General features: G+C 42.8%; 2 protein-coding genes across 14 annotated transcripts in view; both read left to right on the top strand.

Annotated features, from left to right (window-relative positions):
• IL1R1 (interleukin 1 receptor type 1) overlaps positions 1-10,660 on the top strand; it is a 91,078-nt gene extending 80,418 nt beyond the window's left edge. Inside the window, exon 14 of the transcript XR_007151208.1 lies at positions 10,650-10,660. The gene's annotated coding sequence lies outside the window, so the exon portion shown is untranslated. The remainder of the gene's footprint in view (positions 1-10,649) is intronic.
• The window catches only part of IL1RL2 (interleukin 1 receptor like 2), a 44,605-nt gene continuing 28,847 nt past the window's right edge, over positions 8,324-24,081 (top strand). For 4 of the 13 annotated variants that reach the window (XM_047854401.1, XM_047854398.1, XM_047854410.1 and 1 more), the window contains exons 1-5: positions 8,324-8,350; positions 9,114-9,949; positions 11,245-11,479; positions 14,539-14,734; positions 23,161-23,320. In XM_047854401.1, the coding sequence (XP_047710357.1) occupies positions 9,505-9,949; positions 11,245-11,479; positions 14,539-14,734; positions 23,161-23,320 (1,036 nt within the window). In that variant the 5' untranslated portion in view covers positions 8,324-8,350; positions 9,114-9,504. Of the gene's footprint in view, positions 8,351-9,113; positions 10,474-11,244; positions 11,480-14,538; positions 14,735-23,160; positions 23,321-24,081 lie in introns of those variants that run through there. The other 9 variants (XM_047854404.1, XM_047854403.1, XM_047854399.1 and 6 more) reach the window with 9 other exon arrangements.

The following is a 24,081-nucleotide window of genomic DNA, read 5'->3' as shown; positions in this document are numbered from 1 at the left end:
ATTTGTTTGCTTGCTTCTAAAATGGATTAAAATGTGAGTTTTATTACTGTTAACACTTTATGAGTCCAAAAAAGACAAGGGCAACATCTGTATGGACTGTTCCACATTTTGCAAAAGGTTTCGTTGAGTTCCTCCTTTGACCCAGGAGGTGAACACAATTGGCCAACGCGTCCACAATGCAAGCTCACCATGCTCACAAACTCTAAAGATCAGAGAGCCCTCTGCATGGTCGGTGCTGTTCTGTTCTTGCTTCAGAGAGATTCTCTGAACTCCCAGGTCGAGTTCAGGGGAGCCGGCCTGGGGAGGCAGGTCAGCCTGGGGTCTGAGGACCCATCTTAGATCCTGCCTCAGACTCGCTGTGCAAATTTGGACAAACTATTTGAGCCCCAGTTTCCTCACCTATGAAATGGGTATAATATCGAATTCACTGAGTTGTGTAAGGGTTAGAAAGATGAAGTACATTCTGACAGGCAAAGTGCCTAGCATGCAGCGGGCCCTCAGAAAATGGGAGTTTGCTTAGTAGTCATTCTGTGAATACACCTGGTTACCTCATGTCATATGGGAATCTGCAAATAGAGTGGAGAGAGAAGAGTAATAAACCAGAAGTGGCAACTGACACCAAGGAGGAAGTAAAGCAGTCAGAAAAATAAAGTACAAGTGGCCAGATAGAGCTGCGTGACACCGAGGCCAGGAGCCCTGCTCCCCTCAGCCATGGCATATCTGTATCGCCGAGGGGTGGGGACTGGTGTTCGTCCAAGCTGACCCTCTGCTGACAGTGGGCTTTAATGGATGTCTAATGTCTAAAGAAAGGGAGTTAGGGGCGCCGGGGTGGCTCGGTCGGTTGAGCGTCTGACTCTTAATTTTGGCTCAGGTCGTGATCTCACAGTTCTTGAGTTCAAGCCCCATGTTGGGCTCTGCGCTGACAGCATGGAAGCTTCTTGGGATTCTCTCTCTCTCTCTCTCTCTCTCTCTCTCTTTCCCTCCCTCCTTCCCCCTCTGACCCCCTGCCCCATGCTCTCTCTCAAATAAAAAACGTTATTTTTAATTAAAAATTTTTTAAAAAGTAAAGGGATTTAACACATTCCTGAAAGATTTTTCAATAAAAATGAAAAAAAAATGCAAGAACTTCAGAAAACTTCAGGATCAGCTATCCAGAAAACTTGGTTATACAGAATTTCTCACTGGAAAAATTCAGAAGGTTTTTTAGCATATTTTTGTTATTTTACCAGTTAATATATTTTTTAGCAAACAACACAAAATCAAGGTTAACAACCTTTCAAAAAAATCATTTAGAAGTTTTTTTTGTTTTTGTTTTTGTTTCTGTTTTTTTGGTCATGAGGATTTTTATTCTCTTTACTAAATAACTTCCTTAGAACAGGGTTTTTGTTTTTCTGTTTTCTGGGTGTTTTTGTTTGGTTGGGTTTGTTGGTTTTTTTTTTTTTGTTTGTTTTATTTTGTTTTGTTTTTGTCTATAGAAATGTTTCTCAGTAAGGGTGCCATCTGGTGGAAAAAACATGAATATAAATTCCAGCACTGTTGGAGTTTTGAAACTAGAGCAAGGCACTTCGTTGTTTTGTGTCTCCTGTTTTCTCATTTGTGAAATAGGACAACCTAGGAAACCTGTGTTTCAAGGTTTTTAAATGTGGAAAGACCCTGTCTGGTGTCTGAGAAAGAATCCCAAGATACATTTTTTAAAAAATTTTGCCTTTTGTTCAATACATATAAAACAAACTTAATTTTTTGGATTTTTTATTTCAGAGAGTGGCGGGGAGAGAGCACATGGGGGGAGAGAGAGAATCTCAAGCAGGCTCTACACTCAGCATGGAACGCAAGCTAGGGCTTGATCCATAACACTGGGATCATGACCTGAGCTGAAATCAAGAGACAGGGACTGAGCCACCCAGGTGCCCCCCAATTCATTTAGCCACAACATAGCTTTTTCAGATTATGAAGTTTTGGGTATGGAGGGAGAGGAGGGCATATTATCTTGGTGTTAACTTCTAAAAATGATAACTTTTACTTAATCCAGTTTTAGCAAGTCAGGATCTGACTAGTTATTTTTAATGTACACTTGACCCCGGGACAACACAGGTTTGAACTGCTCATGGTTCCAGGGTCACCTGTAGTAGGTTTCCCAAATATTAATTGGGGGACTTATAAGTATCAGATGGTTATAAAATCAGATCTCCTCAAGCTAGTTTGTCAGAAGAAAATCTGTTCACCTTTGAGATGAGAATCTGTTCGTGTGGTAAGTTGGGCTTGATGTGAAAGTCACAGAGGGGGTAGCAGTTGGGAAGAGAATGTTCTGGAGTTGGAATGGGGAAAGTTGTTCCTTTTTTACTTTTTTAGATGCACAAATGGGTCAGGACAGTAGTCAAAATTCATAAAATATGAAAAATAGATTACACATAAAAATGTACGTGGGGAGACAGGTGGGAGGGACCTCTTTTTGGTATGCCAACATTTATTTTACAACCAAAATATGACTTTGTGTGTGTGTGTGTTTATGCAAATATTAATTTTATGCAAATATTAGTTTTAGGGAGGAGAATTACAGGAAATAGAAGACACTATTTAAAGTGACTATTAGCCTTTCAAAACAAAAACATGCTCATCTAAACACATGTTGGTCAGGTTTTGGCTGATTAAAGTACATAAACCCTGTGTGTTCACCTTAAATCTGCAGCCCAAATATTAACACTGTAGTCAGAAACATGTGTAGTTGTTAGACCAGTTGAGCCTGTCCCACTTGAATCTAGCCCCACAGGATACTGTTGAGACTCCTCCAGGCTTGTGCTGGGAGTTGGGAGATTAATTTGCTCAGAGTGCAAGTCAGCGAAACTTGTTTTTCTCAGAACCTTTGACCTGGAAGTGATCCCAAGTGTAGCTTAGTTCATACTTCTGGGTCTGAGATGAGCTGCAGGAATACCATTTCTCAAGGTTCCCTGGTTTTCCTTTCACTAAATATATCCTGAGAGAGAGAGACTCCTGGGACTTCTTTAGTGAGAGGGGATTGCATGTTTAACATCTTCCGTGGGAACCCCCTTCTGCTTCGCCCAAGTGGTTAATCCTGCCTGGCTGCCACTCCTGTTTCTCTCCTCTGCCATCTTACGTCACTCATCCTGCTTAGCCTGAGACACACTCAGCTGCTCGGTTGCCTTCACAGCTGTGCACAGTGGCCATCCATTTGAACACTACTGTTAAGAGGAAATGTACAATTCTGCCTTCTTCTGAGTTCTTATTTCTAAAACCTGGACCCCACGTCCTCCCTTAGATTCTCAAATATAGGGGAGATATTTTTGCTCTCAAGTTTACTTTTGGATTATTTTAAAGTGTTAATGATGTGCCTCATGTTATGCCAGACACTGGGAAAATTCTAAAGTCAGAAAACACTTAAACCTTGTCACAGAGAATAGTGTGAAAGGAGAAAGCACTTCGGGAAATGAATTCGTATGGTAGAGGGTCTTAAATCCCTGAATAAAATATCTGCCTTTTTTGATTCGGAGTTGGTACAAGGGAGCTATTGGAGATTTTGGATGGGAGAACATAAGGCATAAATAAAGTTGGCCGGGGGTGGGCATAATGATGCAGGGGAATTAGGGAGTAAAAGTTTAGGGAGGCTGTTGGCAAGTGGGGACAGTAATGCCTCTATGAGTTGATTGTATGAGAACCATTTTTCTTAAATGAGTTTAAAAAAAAACCAACCTTTTTGTATTATGGAAACAGTATTGGTTTGAGAGAATGCAGAAATTTCTAAACAATACAAGTAAGAAAAATTCACCCCTTATCTTACAAACTTAAAAATTATTACTAACATTTTATTGTCTTTCTATTGATAAAGCTGGGATCATATAATATGAGCAGTTTAATACCCTTACTTAGTAAAAACATTTGCCTATATTACTATTACTGGAAATGTGATTTCTGAGTGATGATTAAGCCTATCAGGTGAATGGTCCGTAATTTAGCTTTTCTGCTTTGATTGGATATTCCTTGATCTACTCTAGTAACCTCCTACCTGGGGCCACGTTTCTCTACTTGCTACCTGATTCCTCATAACCAATTTTTCATGCTGTATTGAGAGTAAATTGCCTTTGATTTTATCTATTTATTTATTTATTTATAATTTTTTTTACATTTATTTATTTTTGAGAGACAGAGAGAGACAGAGCGTGAGCAGGGGAGGGGCAGAGAGAGAGGGAGACACAGAATCTGAAGTAGACCCCAGCCTCCGAGCTGTCAGCACAGAGCCTGATGCAGGGCTCGAACCCACGAACTGTGAGATCATGACCTGAGCCGAAGTCAGATGCTCAACCAACTGAACCACCCCCTGATTTTTTTTTTTAACTGAAGTATAAGGCGCCCCTGATTTTTTTTTTTTAACTGAAGTATAACCTACATCTGGAAAGGAACACATACAGAAACAGGTCCATGAAGTTTCACAGACATGTATTGTCCATACTGCCAGCATCCAAATCAAGAAAGGAAGGTGATCAGCATGGGAGCATCCCTGTCATGTGTCCCCCAAGATACTGACAGCCCCTGGCCCAAGGGAAATGGCCATTCTGACTTTTGACAGCAGAGATTAATTTTTCCTGTTTTTGAAATTGAGGAGGGCACCTTTTGGGAAGAGCACTGGGTGTTGTATGGAAACCAATTTGACAATAAATTTCATATATTAAAAAAAAAGAAATTTATGTAAATGGAATCAAGTAGTATGATGTCTGTTTTAAAATCCATTTTCTTTTGCTTGACGTTATATGGATGTGAGACTCATCTGTGAGATCTGTCCATATTGTTGCCTACACTTGGGTGTGGTTTTTATTCATGGCTCTATGGGATCCCATCGCATGAAATCAACCATACCTGTTTTATCTATGCGATTGTTGATGGGCAGTTGGGTAATCTCTAGTTTTTTACAGTTATAAACACTACTGCTGTGAATATTCTAGCAAATGTCTCTTTTGTGAACATATGCATACATTTCTACTTGGTGTATCCCTCAGAGTGGATTTGCTGAGTTAGCTTCCGAAGATACTACCAAATAGTTTTCCCACGTAGTCGTGCCAATTTGTGTTCCCACTAACAGTATATGATAGCTCCATTTGTCCCGCATCCTTCTCAACACTTAGTATTAACAGTTTTTATAATTTTAGCCATTTTTATGAGTTTTTAATGCTCAATGTGACATTTAAAAATGCAAATAAGGTTATATTTCTTTTCTGCTTTAAATCTTCGAATAGCTTTTCATTTTACCTAGAATCAAATCCAACCTTCTTTTTATTGCCTACGGGCCCCTTGGGTGGTCTAGCTCCAGCCTACTCTGTGACTTCTTTTATCCAGCATTTCTGCTTATTCACTCTGTTCAATTCACACTGGCCTGGCTTCCTTTATGCTATTTTGAAACATGCAAACTCTCTCCTCCTTCAGAAATTTTGTACTAGCTGTTCCTTCTAGAAGGAGAACTCTTTCCCCAGATATCTATGAATGCTCAGTGAATGAGTGAATGAAGGGATCACCGAGCCTGGGGGAGGGGCAGGCCTAGGACCTCAGGAAACCCAAGCTACTGCTTCTTCCCTCTCTGGAAGCTCATTTCATTCCAGCAACAAAAGCCTGGCACAGAATTGCTGCTGTACATTTCAAGTCTCCCAGAGACTACAAATGTGAGAACTGAAGAACCTGAAAGGCATGAAGATCGCGGTAGAACTTCCACCCCCGCCCTCCCAACCCCAGCCTAATGTTGCATTTCAGAGCATTTGACCATTACATGTGAACATATCTCTGCTTCATCCTCACTGGGGAACTTGACATGCGGGTTGGGTTCAGTGGGAAATCATCGGATATTTAGCTAGAACAAATAAAAGCCACTGTGTATTGTATAAAACACACATTCGTGTATATGAATACACATCACAACCTTGTCTAAGGAGCAAATAGACTGAAGGTAAAAGTCAACCCAGCTGAACTCAGTGATGCCTCCATTACAAAGATTGCTGTTTTACACCTGCTCTCAGAATGATGTAAAGGATCTGTGGAGAAATGGTTTCACTTCATAAAAATAAATTAATGAATAAATAAACCATTGGAAAGAGGCCATTAACCATGGCTTGTGCCCAATGACATTAACTTCTAAGAATGTTGCCATTGCAAAAAATATCTGCAATTAGGGAAGACTGACAAGGAGTCAGTGGGAGAGTGAGAATAAACTCCAGGCTCATCAAGTATCTCTTGCTGTCGGGCACCCTGCAAGGAGCGTTTCACAAATGCCACCTCTGAAAAGTGGGTGTAATCATCCCTCTGTCATACATAAGGGCTGTTGCTGGGGTTTGAACTCCCTGGCAGGGAGAGGACAGTGAGGTACCTCTATGCCTCCCTTTGAAAGCAGCTACATGAGACATCAGAGGCAGAATTTAATGAGTTCTCTGTAGATCAATAAAATGAAGGCAAATAACCAGGTGGGGAAAAGGGCAAAGCACGTGAGAAAACATTTCCTAGGGGACACATAAATGGCCAATGCACATAGGCAAAGATGTCCCATCTTACTAGGAATTCGAGAAATATAAAATAAAATCACAAGATAGCTTTTACGTCACTAGACTTGTGATACTGGCAAAATGTAAAAGTCTGACATTATCAAATATTGCCAAGAACGTGAAGCAATGTAAACCTTATGCTCTAAAGGGTGCCTAATGTGGAGAAAATGAGGGATTTTCTAATACAGTCACAGATGCATCTACCCAGTGATGTCTCAATTTCACTCACTAGACAACCTCTCAAAAAAAGCCACACAAGAGAACATTACAGAAATCTTCACCATAGCACTATTTTTAAGAGCAAATATAAATTGGAAACAACCTGTATGTCTAAAGGAGAGGGATACATAAATGGGAGTACAGTTGAACAATGGAATATCATACAGTAGTGACCTTGAATGATCTAGAACTAGAACTACACTCTTCAAAATGTTTGCATTTATGTTGCTTAAGGAACACACACACACACACACACACACACACCGGAATGATAAGCACTAAACAGGATAGTGAGTTTGGGGGTGGGGGTGTGGGGGGAAGGTATACAGAAACTTGGTCATTGTGATTTGAGTCTGGGTCTTGCTTCCATGACTTATGATTTGTTTTGAATTTGTTAGCTGTTAACCATTGCATGTTGCACCTCTAAAAGGAAAAATTTTAATGTGAAAATCAGAGAAGAATAAAGTGACTGAACTCGGGAAGTTCCCGCACAAAACAGCAATTTTCTCAGGGCCATCCTAAAGCAAGCCTGAGCTGAGCCACAGAGAACCTCCATAAATACATTGTTTGAATTCCTACCTCCCCTTTTCTCATTAGCAAACAATGCTCTCCGGTTTCTCCAATCTTTCAAGGTAATTAAGGGCCTGCCCTAGATGTTTTGGCTTTCTGTTGTTTTTAATTGCAACGTTTACAGCCTCCTTAAAAACAGCATTTCCATCCTCCTGATAGGTTCTGCCTTCAGAGCCAAGTGGTTCCCCCTCCACCTATCAGGAAACAGGCCTAGAAACCATCCTTGAAAGTGTAAAGTGGCCGGTCCAGAGCCTCACCAGAAAAAGGAAATAGCAGAAATGTCCCTTCGAGGCACTGCAGGGGTGGGGGGGGGGGGGTGGGGGGCTGGGAAGGCACATTGGAACTTCTAACTTTGGGGCAACTATACTGATTGGATTTGGCACTCGTGACTACTGTCCAGCTATAAAAAAAGTAAGATATGATACAAATTTTTTTATAAGGCAGAAGCTGAACAAGACAATGAGAGTTAAGAAAAAAATGGAAATAACTTTTAACACTGCTTACAACAATGGTTCTGTATGTATGTCACTTGACAGTTTTTGTAGTAACACCTTTGTTTTGTTTTGGGTGGGTGCCTAGACCTTGCTGAATGTACATGTACTGAAGAACCTCATTTAATGCTGATGCTAGGGGAAAGGAATAAAGCTCTCCATTTGCAGCTTACCAAAGGGGTCCTCCAAGTGTGAGAGGCCTAAGGGTTGCCAAGGTGTGTGAAATCAAAACTATTTTCATAATAGTATTCAGACCCTATTTATTGAAAGGGCGGCCTACGCCCGCCAACTCCATCTTGTTCTGTGTCCTTCACCTTGACCACGCCTCCTCCCCTTGAGTAACCTCCCGCTCACCACTTCAAATTTCCTGATCAAAACACGCCCGGCGACCTGCGTAACAGGACTCCAACCCTTCCCCAGCCAATCGGCTGAGGCCACAGCCATTACCTCACCAACTGCCCCTAGACCCCAATAAAATCTTTGTGCTTTTGAAACTTGCTCTCTCTTTCCTGGTATCTCACCGCTGCATCGGTGCAGGTAGGGGATGGAGCTGGAGCTAGCTCGAATAAAGGCTCTTTGCTTTTGCATCGGACTGGGCTCCCTGGTAGTCTTTGGGGATCACGAATTCTGGGCATAACATTTATCTTTTTAATTCTCATTCTCTCCAGTCTTTTGCTTGAAAGTGGATTTTTTTTCAGAGGCTACCTGACATGTTACATCCTAAGAGGTTTGGTGCCGAAGCAGCTGTGAGAATCCAGCTGTCTTCTGTTAAGTCAGACATCAAAGAGACTTGGGAACATTAAGCAGGGGTATGTGGTAGTATGTAGAACAGTATGACTTTCCTCAATAAATTTGTTCTGGAAAGTTCAGTTATTTTTCATAAGGTGCATGACATTTATGTTAACACTTATGTTAAAGTCTATTGTTTGTATTTAAAATAAACAAGAAAATAAGCGTTTTAAATGCTCTCCGTCTTAATTTCTGATATAGTAAATATTGACAGCAGTAACCCACATAAACAAGCACTTTAGAATCCTCAATAATGTTTTGAGTATAGCAACTTACAAACCCCTGGCCCCCAGCTCATCACAGAAAGCTGTGCTGGAAATGAAATTGCCGAACTCCTGTTCTGTTCCTGCAGCTGCTTCTGTCTCGCTCTCTCTAAAACCACAAAACCCGCCAGAGATAGCTTGGTCAGGAATCTGCTAAATGGAGATTACATTATGTATATGTATATATATATATATATATATTTTTTTTTTTTTTTTTTTTCTTCTCTTTCTTCTTCTTCTTTTCTGAGTCCCAGTGCCCTGCAGGCCTATCTCTGGGTGTCTCCTGAAGGCCAGGGCAACCTGTCCTGGTTGATACCATCTTTGGAAACTTCACACAGGAGCCGACTTTGTGCTCAGGTATTTCAGGATCGCCCTGGGAGGTCTGCTTTACAGAAGTTAACAGCCTGACTGGGGCAGGGAAATGCTATTCCTCAGAAGCCATTTGGGACAGCTTCCACGTTGGGGTATTCTGTATAGACCAAGCAGGGCATGTAATAACTGCTCAGACGGTCTGGAAAGGCAAGAGTTCCTTTATGGGGACGATTCGGAATAGATCTAAGGAGACATGACTGCCGGTGAAAGATTTGTCAGCCGCCAGAAAATCAGGTAACAACGCCTTTAAACCCACTTCTTCCTGTGATGGCACTATTCCTTCCTACGCTCCCCTTGGGAAAGGTAGGCCTGCCCTGCCCACGGTGGCAAGGAAGTAGCGCGGTATGGAAATGCCACGCCTGGGTTCAGTGCCTGTCTCCCATTCTCCTCTCTCCGCGGGATCCTGCCTGCTCCCGCCGGTCTGGCAGGTGGACACGGGCCAGGAGTCTGCGGTTGAGCCAAGCGGGTGCGGCGCCGGCCGTCGGAAAGGTGTGGAGGGAAAGTGGCCGGCTAACATGTGCGCGACCGAGAGGCCGGAGATCGGGACTCCCGGGAGGGCGGCCCCCGGCCCGCCGGGCGACCTTGGGGGAGCAGTCTCCGTCTCTGGGCGAAGGTGTGCAGTTCCCGCTACCTGCCGGTCCGGCGGCGCTCTGGCTTCCTCTCCCTTTTCCGGCGGCCCTTTGCCAGGTCGGCCTAAGCTGGCTTCTCCCAGGTGAGCTGGTGGTGACGGCTGCGTTTGGACCGCCAGGCCCAGGCGGACCCCGAGGCTAAGGCGCGCAGGGGAGAGGCTACGCGGGACGCACAGGTGGGGAGCCCAGGTGGGTGGCGTGCCGCTCACCCGGCGCAGGGCGCACACCCGCCTCGCTGCGGGTTAGCAGAGGTCACGCCACCGCGGCCGCAGGAGGGGCCAGGGCGCACCCCGGAGCTGGGAACCTCCCTCCCTACGATGATCACTTCCCGGCACCGCGCCTCCCAGCTCCTCCCGCTGATCCCTCTCCAGCCTGCAGGATTCTGGAGGTGGGGCCGGGAGCGGGGAGTCTTTGGCGGCACGTCGGGTAAATGTGGGCACCCCGCGAAGACAGGTAGGCCTGGGCTAGGACCTCTGAGATTCGTGGTCGCCGTCCCCGCCGAACCTCATCTGCTCCCACCTTGTGTCTTCCTTGTCGCCCAACGGGGGGATGCTGGCCCTGTTGTTCTGCGGCGTGTCCATCGCGCTTCCACCCTTTGTCAGAGCAGGTACGTTGGGCCGTCCTCGGGTCTAGGCCACCCTCACCCACCTGCCTCCTTGCGGCTCTGTGGGAGCGCCTGCGCGGCCCATCTGGGGGCTCACAACAGCCCCCAGCCTTTCTGCTACTTCCACCCCAGGGGACCAAGTGAAGTTAACGCTGAGTGGGGAAACAGCAAGTTCCCAGCATCTGACGCTCAGCCCCAAATGTCCCCTTTGGGTTTTGAGGCACCTTTGGGAGGGGGAAGGTGGGTGGGGTGAGGAGGTGTGGGTAGGCAAATTTGGAAGTCTTGAGTCCAAAGGCTCAAAACCCAGCAGCAGAACAGACTTCTCCCAAGAAGACACGCAGTGCAGTGCCATGCTATGCGGTTCAGTAGAAGCGAACTTTAACATGAGCAGATTTTTAAACAATCCTCTTTGAGATGAAATACTTGCACCTTTTATTCAAGACGGAGTGAAATAACTGGGTGGCAGAGCACAAAGAAACAGGACAAGGGGGCTCAGAACAGGAACGTGTACTCAGGCAGATAAGGACTCAGGGTCTTAGGAAAGAAGGGACAGAACAAAATCATCCCAGACAGAGAGGATGAGTCAATGTCTTTTATGGACACATTTTTGTCCATAAATCAAATCAGCAGACCATTTTAGGGAACTCCCACGCTGAGAAAACTCTCCAATACAATTTCAAATTGGCTAGAAAATTGAAGAGGCATTTGTTAAAGCTGATAATAAATAGCACCAGAGTTCTCTTTCATGATTCCCCCACCCCTTTCTTTCCCTAGATGCATGCAAGGATATTAGAATGTACAAGGAGACACCTTCCGCCGGCCAGCCTTTTGCTTTTAATTGTATAAACCTGTCACCGACGTCCGGGAAAGTACATGTAACATGGTATAAATATCCTGGCAAAAGCCCAATATCCACAAATGCACAGTCCAGAATTCACCAGGAGCAAAACTGGATTTTGTTTCTCCCCCTGACACAGGAGGACACCGGGATCTACCAATGTGTCATAAAGTAAGTTGCTCATTTAAAATAGAACTAAGTCCCTCTTTCTGTCTCTTTTTCACACACACACACACACACACACACACGTGTGTGTATAGTGTTATAACCATATATATATATATATATATATATATGGGGGCGCCTGGGTGGCGCAGTCGGTTAAGCGTCTGACTTCAGCCAGGTCACGATCTCTCGGTCCGTGGGTTCGAGCCCCGTGTCGGGCTCTGGGCTGATGGCTCAGAGCCTGGAGCCTGCTTCCGATTCTGTGTCTCCCTCTCTCTCTGCCCCTCCCCCATTCATGCTCTGTCTCTCTCTGTCCCAAAAATAAATAAAAAACGTTGAAAAATATTTGTATATATATACGTACATATATATATATGTACATATATATATATAATTCTTTTAGGAAAATTCTTTATAAACTCTTAATAAACATAGAAAGCTCAGTGAGAGAATAAAATAGTTTTATAACAGTTTGTTACCAGACGGTTTCCAGTGAACACATTTTACACTTGATCTCAGCCAAAATGCCGAGAAGCGATCCAGTGAACACATTTTAAAACAGAACAGGTTTATAAATCAGTTGTTGGAACATGAAATGCGTCTTTTCCCATTGATCTAAGGCCACAGGCCAGACCAGCTTAAAAATCTGTTTCTCGCATTGTTATTGCTGCCTTCTTTCTTAGAATGCCAGAAGTTTTCGTGACAGGTGGCACAACCAGATGGGGATAAACCTCCTTTGAGCACCTTTTTGTAATGGCACCACAATAGGAATTTAACAGTGACTGACAGATATGTTTCAGGCCCTGTGCTAAGTAAGCCTCATGTTAGGATGTAATGTAAATGAGTGAGTGACCCAGGGCTCATGGCAGGGAGACAGTTGAGCCTGGTGGGGGCTGTGGGGAACCAGAAAGCATATGTCCCACCAAAGGCAGCAATCTCTACAGCTCAAGCCCATTTTCTAAGTTTTCAGGGAACCTGGAAATTGTATGTATGTGTGTGTGTGTGTGTGTGTGTGTGTGTGTGTGAGTTTTCAATAAGCTTTGTGAGTATGGTTTAAATAAAACACATTTGTGGACAAATTTTGCCCAACGGCCTCAATTTTGTTACCTTTCCTTACTGGCATGCATGTCTTTAACAAATGATTTGATCTCTCTGAGCCTTGATTTTCTTATCTGTAAAATGGAAGTAACGCCAGCCTGATAGGGTGGAAGGGACAATTAGCTGAGATTATATGGGAAATTGGTACTGGAGAAAGGTGATTGCATTTGCCCAGTGGTACACAAGTGGGAGTGGCTGTGAGCCCCTATTTCATGGCTCCTTTCCACAATTTCACTCACTGTTTAGATTAAGGTGCTGACAAGGTGTCTCGTGGAGGTCTCCTGTCCTGTTTGACCCTGGGTTATGACATAATAGAGCTGGAGATTGTGTGGCACACAAATTCATCTGGATGCCTGGGCTGGATTTAAAATACTTAAATCTGGTTGCTGTGAGACAGGGAAAGATCATCTTTCCTAGAAAGTAGACACAGATGCTGCTGTCATGGAAAAAAATAAGTGTGAATTCTCAAAAATCATTAACATATAGATATGAGACATACTTAGTAAACTGTATATTTTTACACTGAAGTAATTTCAAATCCCTTCAAAGTTTGCAAGAATAGTATAAAGAACTCCCACCTATCCTTTATCTAGATTCCTCATTATTTTAACATTTGCCACATTTACCTTATAATTCTCTCTCCCTCTCTCTCTCTCTCTTTCTTGCTCTCTCTCCATATATGACTGATCCCTGAACAACATGGGTTTGAATTGCATACGTCCACTTATACATGGATATTTTTTTGATGAATATAGTACATTACTGTAAATGTATTTTCTCTTCCTTATTATTTCCTTAACATTTTCCCTCTAACTTTATTATTTTTTTCTTTTTTCATTTTAAAGAGAGAAAGAGAGAGCATGAGCAGGGGAGAGGGGCAGAGGGAGGGAGAGAGAGAATCCTAAGCAGTCTCCACACTCAACGTGGAGCTCAACAGGGAGCTTGATCTCACGACCTTGGGCTCATGACTTGAGCTGAAATCAAGAGTCAGTCGCTCACCTGACTGAGCCACCCAGGTGCCCCTCTAGCTTACTTCACTGTAAGAACACAATATATAATACACATAACATACAAAATATGTGTTAATCCATTGTTTATGTTATCAGTAAGGCTTCCAGTCAACAGTGGCTATTAGTAGTTCAGGTTTGGGGGAGTCAAAAGTTCTATGTGGGTTTTCAACAGTGCACGGGGTCCAGTGCCCCTAACCCCCTCGTTGTTCAAGGGTCAGCTGTATATGTATATTACACGCAATATTTTTTTTCTAAGCCATTTCTTCTAAAACACTTGAGTTGTATGCATCGTGTTCCTTTAGCCTTGAGTAGTTCCATGTGTGTTTGCTGCCAAGAATATTTTCTTAGTTATCATATTCAGGAACCATCATATAACATTTTTATCTAACTCCAAATTCACACTAGAATTCTGTCAATCATCTCGATTTTTCTTGACACATTTTGTTCCTTTCCTTTCTGGTAGAGCATCCAATCTGGGATCATGTATTGCATGGGGCTGTCACATATTTTCAGTCTCTTTTCATCTGGAACAGGTCCTCTGTGCTTCATGACATTGACATTTTTAAGGAGTACAATTATTTTATACACTATCCCTTCATTCGGGTTTGCCAGACATTTCTTCCTGAGTAGGATGAGGCTGAGCCTTCTTGGCTGGAATAGCATGTAGTCTGTACCCTCTTCAGACAACACACTCAGCAGCTCATGGTGTTCATTTGCCCCTTGGTGGTGGTAATCAGTTGGATCACGTGGTTAAGGTGTTGTCCAGGGTTTCCACAATATAAATATATTTTTTTTTCCTTTTTGTAAGTAATGATTTGTGAGATGCATCCCACCTCGTTTGAGGCAGAGGGCTTGCACAATATCTTGAAGATGATTTGGCAATCTGGAGATGAGTGGATTCATTTGATTTTGTGACTGTTGGAGTTTACGAGGTTTCAATTTGCCATTTTCTTACAGCTATACAAACACCTGTCACAGAATCCATGTAAACCTAACTGTGTTAAGAAAATATTGGTATTGTTTTTCTGGAAACAGTCAACTGATTTTATCAGATGAATACAAACAAATACTACATGCCGGAAAAGACGACAGTCTTACCTGTCATCTGAACTTCCCACAGAGTTGTGTTTTGGATTCAATAACGTGGTACAAGGTAAAAAAAATAATTTTCCTATGATATTTTTCTTCTTCTTTAAAACTTACTCACTTTGGGGGGCCTGGGTAGCTCAGTTGGTTAAGCATCCCACTTTAGCTCAGGTCATGATCTCACAGTTCATGAGTTCGAGACCCACGACGGGCTCTGTGCTGACAGCTCAGTCTAGAGTTGGCTTCAGACTCTGTGTCTCCTTCTTTCTCTGCCCCTTTCCTGTTCTCACTCTTTCTCTGTCTCAAAAATAAATAAGCATAAAATTTTTTTTAAACTTGTTTTTAGTTTAAGTTGTATCTTTCAAGGCAGAGTTGGTAAAGAGATTTGAGTACCTAGCTAATTGTTAGCTAATTGATATTGATAATTTTACCCAGCTGATTATTGATTTTAAAATTTATGGTTCTTATAACTTTGAAATATTTTATTCCTTGTATTCACCACCTCCCTGCTATTATATTTTTTGAGAACTATCCTTGGTTATTCTTTTATTCTAACAGATTAATAAATTTGAGTGGGTACTACACGCACAAGATTCAATAATCACAAAGTATAAAAAGTCACCCCTGGAAAGTATCCTCTGCTCTCCTGAGCTGTATTTGCCCTGGGCCTGTCACACCTTTCCTAGCACGTGGCTGCTTTTATTACTTTCTTCTATCCTTTGCATTATTTTTATATCATGCTATCCAAGCAAATAAAACTATATCTTTGTCCTTCACTTTTTATGAAAACACGAAATCCTTGACTCACCTTTCTGCACCTTGTGTTTTCACCTTGGAGCATTCTCTTTTCTTGGCTGTCCCAGCAGATATTAATGTCTAAGACATAATCCTAGGCAGGGAGGAGACCAGGCTGGTTATTTAAGATAGGATTAGTTTTCCTGTAATTCTGCTTGTTAGCACCTGTCGGTACAGCCATCTGGGGCGTGATTTTTCTCTGTGGAAACCTTTTTATCACCTGATTCAATTTCATTAATGGAGAGAGGCTTATACCAATTTCTCGTTTCTTCCTGAAAGAGTTTTGGTAAGATTTCTTTTTTTGTAGGAAATTGCTCCTTTCATTAAACATTTCAGATACTCTAGCATGCAACGGTTTATCATCTTTGCTCTTTTGATGTCTGTTTCTGCCAGAAGGTTCTTCTTTTAATCCCTGTTACAATGTATTTCTCTCTCACTGTCTCACTGGATTAGTCTCTCATAAGAGAGGTGTCAGTTTTATTACTTTTTTCCAAGGATCCAGTTTTGGCCTTGTTGATCCTATTACGTTTTGTGTTCATTTACTTTGTTTTCATTTTCTGCTCTCACAAGGCAATGAATGGCCTTATCCCTGTGTTTGAAGGCGCATTTGCCGGTGTGCAAGTTTTGTAGGCTACATTCTCATTAACCTTATAATTGTTAGATTGTAGGCTATGTATAAAGTATTCAATTTCATTGATGATGCCAAGTTCCTTGACAAAATTTTTTATCGGCTTATACTCACCCCCTGCAATATCCTGAACCCCCTAAAACCTTATCTGGGACTTTGTATTATAAGACTTATATATTTTTTTATCAGCTTAATGGGTGTAAATGTTACTGTATTGTTGTTTTAGTTGCTTTTCCTTAATTATTAGTGTTACTGAGATTGAACAACTTTTGCATACATTTACTGACCATTTTTGAATGCTCTGAACTGGTGACTCCTACCTTTTGCCCTATTTTTATTTTTTTTTTCCTTTTTCTTACCATTTTGTTGCTGACTTACAAGAGACTTTATATATTTATATATTCTGGGTACCAATGTTTGGAATGCGTGAACAATTTCCATCGAGGTTCAGTGTATGTATAGAAAATACATGAAGCTTAAGGGGACAAGCTTGATGGATTATCAGAAAGTGAACATACCCTTTGGTTACCCCTTCCAGTGATCAAGGTCAAGAACTAAAACACCACCAGCACCTCAGAAGGCCCCCTTCTGCCATCTTCCAAAGAACTGTACTTCCCTAATCCCCTGACTTATAATAGCATAGATGAGTGTTGCCAGCTTATGAATTTCACTGAAATTGAATCATATTGTAGGTAGTACATATAGGCACAAGCCTGGCTTGCTTGGCGCAATAGTAAACTTGTGAGAATCATCATTTGAAGTTGGGATTGACGCGGTCTTCTTTTAGGGCCATGCTTTTAGCGGTTTAACCAAACTGTGTGGTCATTTCGATCCCAGCTGAGGACTTAAGAGTTTGGCAGGACGTCAGGCCCTGACTCTAGCTTTTGTCTCCTACACCTGTATCTGTCAAAGCACTGTCTTATCAGTCTACTGGCTGTCACCTTCAGGATAATTTTGGGGGTGGGGCGCCCGGGTGGCTCAGTTGGTTGAGGTTGAGCGTCCAACTTCGGCTCAGGTGATGATCTCATGGTCTGTGAGTTTGAGCCCTACGTCGGGCTCTGTGCTGACAGCTCAGAGCCTGGAGCCTGCTTAGGATTCTGTGGCTCCCTCTCTCTCTGCCCCTCCCCCTCTCATGCTCTGTTTCTGTCTCAGAAATAAATAAACATTAAAAAAAAAAAGAAGTATTTGGGACACTTAGTTCTAAACACCCAGTTTTCCTTTAATGAGAAGTTCTCTTTACAGACTTTATAGCTACTGCCTGTGTCTTCTCCACTTACAAGGCTAATACCTGGCCCTGAGGAAATGTTCAGTAAGTTTCTGTTGAATAGGTGGATGGCTTCTGAGTTCTTTCTATCTCCAATATGTTTTGTTTTTCTTATTAACTATTGGGCCAGTGGAAAAAAATTACGTGACAAGTATTCATTTAATATGTGTTGGGACATATAATAAACAGTTTGCATACTCTTTCTCATTATCCTCTTGTTAGCATTGGCTCTGACTACAGTTTAAAAACTAACAACAATCCTGTTCCAAGGGAGGCCTGGCTGGCTAAGTCAGTAGAACATGCAACTCTTGATCTCAGGGTCATGAATTCCAGCCCATGTTGGGCATGGAGCCTACTTGGAAAAAAAAATTCCCTAACAGTATTCCTGTTTTACTTAGAGGGTACTGATTGCCAGGCCACCGTCCCCTCAGCCTCAGTTGGCTTGGACTGTGGCATTACCCACTTTCCGAATCCAACTTTGGCTTTCTCAGGATACGGGGTCACACGTTCTTCTCCATGGCTTCTTGTAGACTCTTCCTCCAGCATTGTCTCCCACCTTGCAGCCTTGCAACAATTACCTCTTGGCACCAGCATTATGCCCCTTTAGAGTCTTATCAGTAGAACTCTTCTCGAAATTTTTTCCTCTCGGCCTGGGCCTGTGTGGTCATAGATTTGAAAGCACTTGACATTTGTAGAGAGGTAGGTTTTTAGAATCAACTTTGTCACTACCTCAGTGTTAAGAGGATGGGTTTTTTTTTTTTTAAAGCACTTGGCTCGGACTTATCTTCTACTTCCTGAGTCAGATTATCCATGGGTGAGTTTCAGGCATTTTTATTTTTTTATTTTTTATTTTTTTGTAAATTTTTTTTTTCAACGTTTGTTTATTTATTTTTGGGACAGAGAGAGACAGAGCATGAACGGGGGAGGGGCAGAGAGAGAGGGAGACACAGAATCGGAAACAGGCTCCAGGCTCTGAGCCATCAGCCCAGAGCCCGACACGGGGCTCGAACTCACGGACCGCGAGATCGTGACCTGACTGAAGTCGGACGCTTAACCGACTGCGCCACCCAGGCGCCCCTGGGCATTTTTATTTTTAAACTATCTGCTCAGCTTGAGCAGATAGGAGGCTAGGAGTCAAACAATATGAAGAAGAGGGATTGTTCTGAAACTGTTCCCACCAGCGACCTCAGTTATGGCTCTGTTTTTGCTACTCTCCAGTTCAGACTTTGAGTTACTTTTTGGGCCTCAGTGTTTTCTTCTGTCAAATGAGAACGTTGGAATCAATTCTCCAAGCACTTAGAGCCTATTATCTGCCTGGGGCCATACCAAGAAATGCTTTGTGTAGGAGGTGAGCATTGCACTGCGTAAAGAATGAATAGAAATGAAGCTGGTGGGGAAGGGGGGGTGGGGGGTGAAAATGATGACAATTAGAAAAAACCCTAGCAGGTGCAAAGGGATCAGGTAAGAAAGAGAATGGTGTTTGGGGGCATTAGAGTCTGGGGTCCATGTCCGAGTGGGGTAAGGTGATGCTAGGAAGTAGAAGATCTTGTTTGCTAACCAGCACATAGCCTTTCCCCCACTTAAAGTATGTTAACGGCCAATCACCCTATTAGGAGAATGACATACTCCACTTCTTTACGCGTTAGTAAAGTCCTCGTGGAGGCACTGCAGGGAATAAATTGGAAGGGCTTGCGTATGGTGGTGTGTGGATCATTGACGCTATTTCAGAAATTCAGTGATTAAACGAGGACCATTGAGGAGAGTGTATAAGATAGAACTGACAGAATGAGGGGAAAGGAGAGGAGAGTAAGTGGAGGGAACTCATTCCCAGTGGCTCCTCTTTTCTCCATTAGTTGGAGGGAGATGTTAGGTGAAAATTTAGAAAGAACAGTGTAGGTGAGTAGGTGAATGAGGGAGTCGAAGGCAAAGAATTTCTAAGGTGAAGACCATGAATTAGTAGTGATGCCAAGACTCATGTTGATGTGATTTTTTCTCATAATGTTCATCGGGTTGTAGGCATGTAGAAGAGGGACAATGGGACCAACCCAGGATGGGGTTTTGTAGGCTGAATATGCTTCAAGGATAAAGGGCAACAGTGTGGAGGAATTGAAAGGGGGTCAGTAAAGTGACGGCCACATGATGGGAAAGGAAATGATACCTAAAGGAAAGTGGTAATTAATACCAAATGGAAGGGTCAAGAAGACTGCTTCCAGCGAAGACAGAAAAATGGGTGTGATGGGTAGAAATTTCAGGTAGAAGACTATAATGAACATGGTGGATAGATGTTCACTGTCCATGGTGAGCCTCTTTAAACACTAGAGAGGCTATAAAGCTAAAAAGAAACAAACGAACAAACAAACAAACAACCAAAGCAACCAAATACACACCCTACAGTTTTCCAGGGTTTCCTGCAGCTAATGTTCTGGATGTGACTAAGCTTCTTCAGCTGGCTTCCCTGAAGGGCTGAAATGAGAAATTGTCTAGATTGTCCTGCTTTTTCTGCTGGACAGCATGAACATGGGGATTTTTCTGCAGCGGTGTTCCAGGGCCCAGACCTCGGCTTTGTGGGAGCTGAGAAGCAGTGCATAGGCCTTCTGATGATGTATTTGTTGGTGTGACTTTACTAGATGTGGCATGACTTCGCATGCTAGAGTTGCGTCGTGGCAACTCCTGGTGTCTGACTTTCAGATGGGGTGTTTCAAAGTCTTGACTCCCACCTCACAGTTATGTCAGAGGTAGCAGGGATCCTGTGAGCTAGTTCACCAGCATGGTCTGGTTTAGATCTCACTGCCTGAGTGCTTCTTAAAATTTTGTAAGCGCCTAATACCTGTGTTAAATCCTTTCCCCCCTAAAATAGCTGGGACGCTTTTTGCTTTATGCAACTAAAACCCGTCCAAGAGATAAGGGCTCACAGATTTGTTTTGAAGAGTGAATGAAATCATCTATCTGGTAAGCCCTTAGTTCAGTGTAGGTACATAGCAATTATTTAATAAATAAATATCACATGCTATTATTTGGTTAAAATAAAGGAATGGAAGAGATGGAATAATAAATGATAATCAGAATGGTATATTTGTTTTGAGGAATTTAGAAACATAGTGGTTCTGGATAATGACAAAGCCCAGCTTGTGGCTGGGATAATTGAAGACCAAGAGGAATAGAGATGGTCCTTGAAATTGAAGGGTTATGGAGGAGAAGGTTCAGGTATTAACATATCCATTCTTGGGGCACCTGGGTGGCTCAGTTGGTTAAGCGTCTGACTTTGGCTCAGGTCACGATCTCGCGGTTTGTGGGTTTGAGCCCCGCATTGGACTCTGTGCTGACAGCTCAGAGCCTGGAGCCTGCTTCAGATTCTGTGTTTCCCACTCTCTCTGCTCCTCCCCAACTTGCGTTCTGTCTCTCTCTCTCTCTCTCAAAAATAGACATAAAAAAATTAAAAAAATAAAATATGCATTCTCATGGACAATGAAGTATTCACATTGGAAAAGCAGTAATGTCTCCATTTTTTTTTTCAATTCCAAACTACTTCTCAATACAATGATTTCTGCTCCACTGTTAGGCTGTATCTGTACTTCCTGAGATCATTCTCAAAGGCAAATATGATCGTCTCATTCCCTTGCTGGAAAAGCTGCAACGTTCATTCCATTTTCATGGTTTTCTATGATTGGGCTTCTGGGTGCCTGACCAGTTCTATCTCTGTCACTCTCCTGTAGGTTCTGCATCTTAGCCAGACACTCTGGGCCATTCTATTCCTCCAACCACTGTACATGCTGGGCTCAAAGTGTTCTTCTTGGCGCTTGGGAGACAAAATACATTCAAGTGTTGCCTGCTCTCATTACTAATATTTTAAGTTTAGGTCTTGTCAGTGAGATGTCACTTACAGATTTTTAACTAACAGTCAAGGCCTTCTGAGAATTTAAACTCTACAATGATGCCCTAGTGGACTGTGGTAGAAGCAGTCCCAGTTACTGTAAAGGGACAGGAGCTATCAAGATTGCTTCTTAAATTATCAAGATTGGATTTCCATATGATTAAGTGTTTGTACATCTTAAAAGAAAGGACGAGTCGATCAGAAAGGGACTGGTCAATGACGGAAATGTAGAAAGGGATATACGGATCCATGTATTCTGGGCCTGCAGAGATTGTCCCTATCAAAGCCCTATCCAGGAAAGAAAGTTTTCATAGTCCAAGGACTCAATGCTTTTTGTTTGTCCCTACTCCAAAGAAGGTGGCATCACATTATGGGATCTGATGCCTTCACCCATCTGACCCTTACTAATAATTCCCATTCTGTTTGTTAAGTAACTATCCAATTATAATTGGGTTTCCCATATGGGGAATAAGGTAAAACTTTTAGAAATTCACATGATAAATAAACAAATGCTCGTTCTGGCATTATTGAGTTTTAGCTTCCAAGGTGGATCCATTCACACTGTTCCCATGAAGAATGGAGTCTGCTCCTGAGCTAGCTACAGCTGACTCCGTGAGAAGAGAGCTCCAAACGCAGGCAATTAAATCTTTATCAGGGTAACCCCTGAAAGTTTGTCCTCTATATTACATGGTTGTGAGCTTTCTGAAGACAGGGACTGCATCTTATTCCTGTATGACACGACCTCTCACAGACTAGCAAAGAGCAGGAACTTGAATGCTTTAATGAATAAATGGGCTCAATAATTCAAGAAGTTACTCTGTTGAGTGGCACTTCCCAAAGAAAGGGGCAAAGTTTTGAGGAAATGTTCAGAAGGGGGTCTGTGAGATGGAAGAAGTGGCAGTTAGCATGAGAATGTGAGCTTCTGACAGACAGATGGAGGCTGAGGCCTGCCCTGTGGGTGGTTGCCGAGGATGCCAAGCAAGAAAGGCATTCCTGAGACCAACCAGACCTCAAGCTGGTTTGGCGTGAGGTTGTTCTTGTCGATGCAGCGGCAGCGTGGGCGATGTAACAAGTTATGTGACATCTGCCCATAAGCCTAGCCATCATACTTTGACTATTGCTCAGACCACCAACCAGAATGTTCTTGAAGAGTTATTTTGGACCTCTGTAAAGTCCAACCCCCGACAGGTTGAGAAGGTGTATTTGGGCCTGGAACACAGTGGAAGCAGTCATTAATCACCTGGGCTTGCAGTTTTAGCAAAGGGTCATGGTGCCATGAGATGGTGGTCCACTGGGAGATATGGTCCCCTGTGGGTGGAAGGCATTCCTGCCTGTTCACATCCTCCTACCCTATTCCTCTGAGGACCCTACTCAATCCTCCATATAGTCTTCCTTCTAGCCCACTTAGGCCTCTCTCTTCTCAACCTCTGTTAGACTTAATATTTACAGCACTCACTGTAGCTTGTAACATATTCTTTGTCAGATCTTCTGTAGATATTTATCCATCTTTCTATCTATCTACAGATATAGATGGATATGGATGGATAGATAGTAGATAGATAGATAGATAGATAATCATCTTCAGTTAGATTATACATTACCCATGGTCTAGGGATCACATGTTTCTTTCATCTCCCCACAGTTCATAGGAGGTGCTAACTAGGAATGTAACTGATGCACCAAAATACTCTTTGAATTAAAATGTATATGTATAAGGGCTCCCAGGTGGCTTAGTCAGTTGAGCATCCGTATCTTGGTTTTGCTTCAGGTTGTGATCCCAGGGTCATGGGAATCGAGCCCCACATCAGGTTCTGCACTGAGCGCAGAGCCTGCTTGGGATTCTCTCTGTCCCTCTCCCCTCCTTGCACTCATTCTCTCTCTCAAATAAGTAAATAAGTAAATAAAATATATATGTATATATATTTTTGTATTTAGGACTGTAAAGAGATTAAAGGAGGACGGTTTACTCGTTGGAGAATTAAGCTCTCAGTGAGCAACGTTTCAGCAGAGGACGGAGGGGACTACGCGTGTCAAGCCCAACTGACACACACAGGGAAGCGGTACACTATTTTAAACAGCATCACTGTGAATATCAGTAAATATGCTCATATCCATTGCCTTGGCTTCCTCTTGGCTCTGCGTGAGATGGCTGGCTTTGGGAAGCAGTGATTCTCAATCTTGATTTTTTTGAGGGTTAGCAGACTCTCAAAGTTGCCATTGTTAGAATCAGAGGGGAGAAAGAGGGGGTGGTCAAAGGGCAGGAGGAGTTCAGTTTCTCATCTGGGAAAACAGAATGCTCAACACGCTTGGTGTGAAAATGAAATGAGAGCACGTATGTAAAGCAGGTACTGGGGTACCTGGCAAAGTATAGGTATTCAGGACGTGGTAGATATTATCGTTACTCTTATTTCCCTCAGCCATCACTACTGTGACTACTTTGCTGGGCCACTCCAGCGTTGGCCTCCCCTGCCCATGCATGCAGAGTTCAAGGTCTCTGGACTTGATGCTCATGGGGCATCAGTTCTCAACCCAGAGCAGCCAGTTGGCTTGAACATATGACCTGGAGACCTGAAAGCAGAATATTTGGGGTTGAAGAAACCCTAAAGATGATTCAGCTTAAGCCGTTAATTTTATAGAGACCCAGGAGGAGTAACTTATGAAACTTACAGAGCTGGTTGGTGACAGAAACAGGTCTAGGACTAAGGCTTTCAGTGGCCAGATGAGCATTCCTTCTTTTCAACACCTTCATCAAGGAGTTCTTGCTATTGCCTTTTGCTCTCTTGTCAGGAGATAGTTGTTTTCTATGTTTATTCATCTAAATGGGAAGAACTGAAGACTGAATATTTCTTTGATTTG

This window comes from Prionailurus viverrinus, chromosome A3, assembly GCF_022837055.1.
Source record: "Prionailurus viverrinus isolate Anna chromosome A3, UM_Priviv_1.0, whole genome shotgun sequence".
Classification (NCBI taxonomy): Eukaryota; Metazoa; Chordata; class Mammalia; order Carnivora; family Felidae; genus Prionailurus; species Prionailurus viverrinus.
Note: the sequence above shows the minus strand (reverse complement) of the source record. Positions and strands in the feature narration are given on the sequence as shown.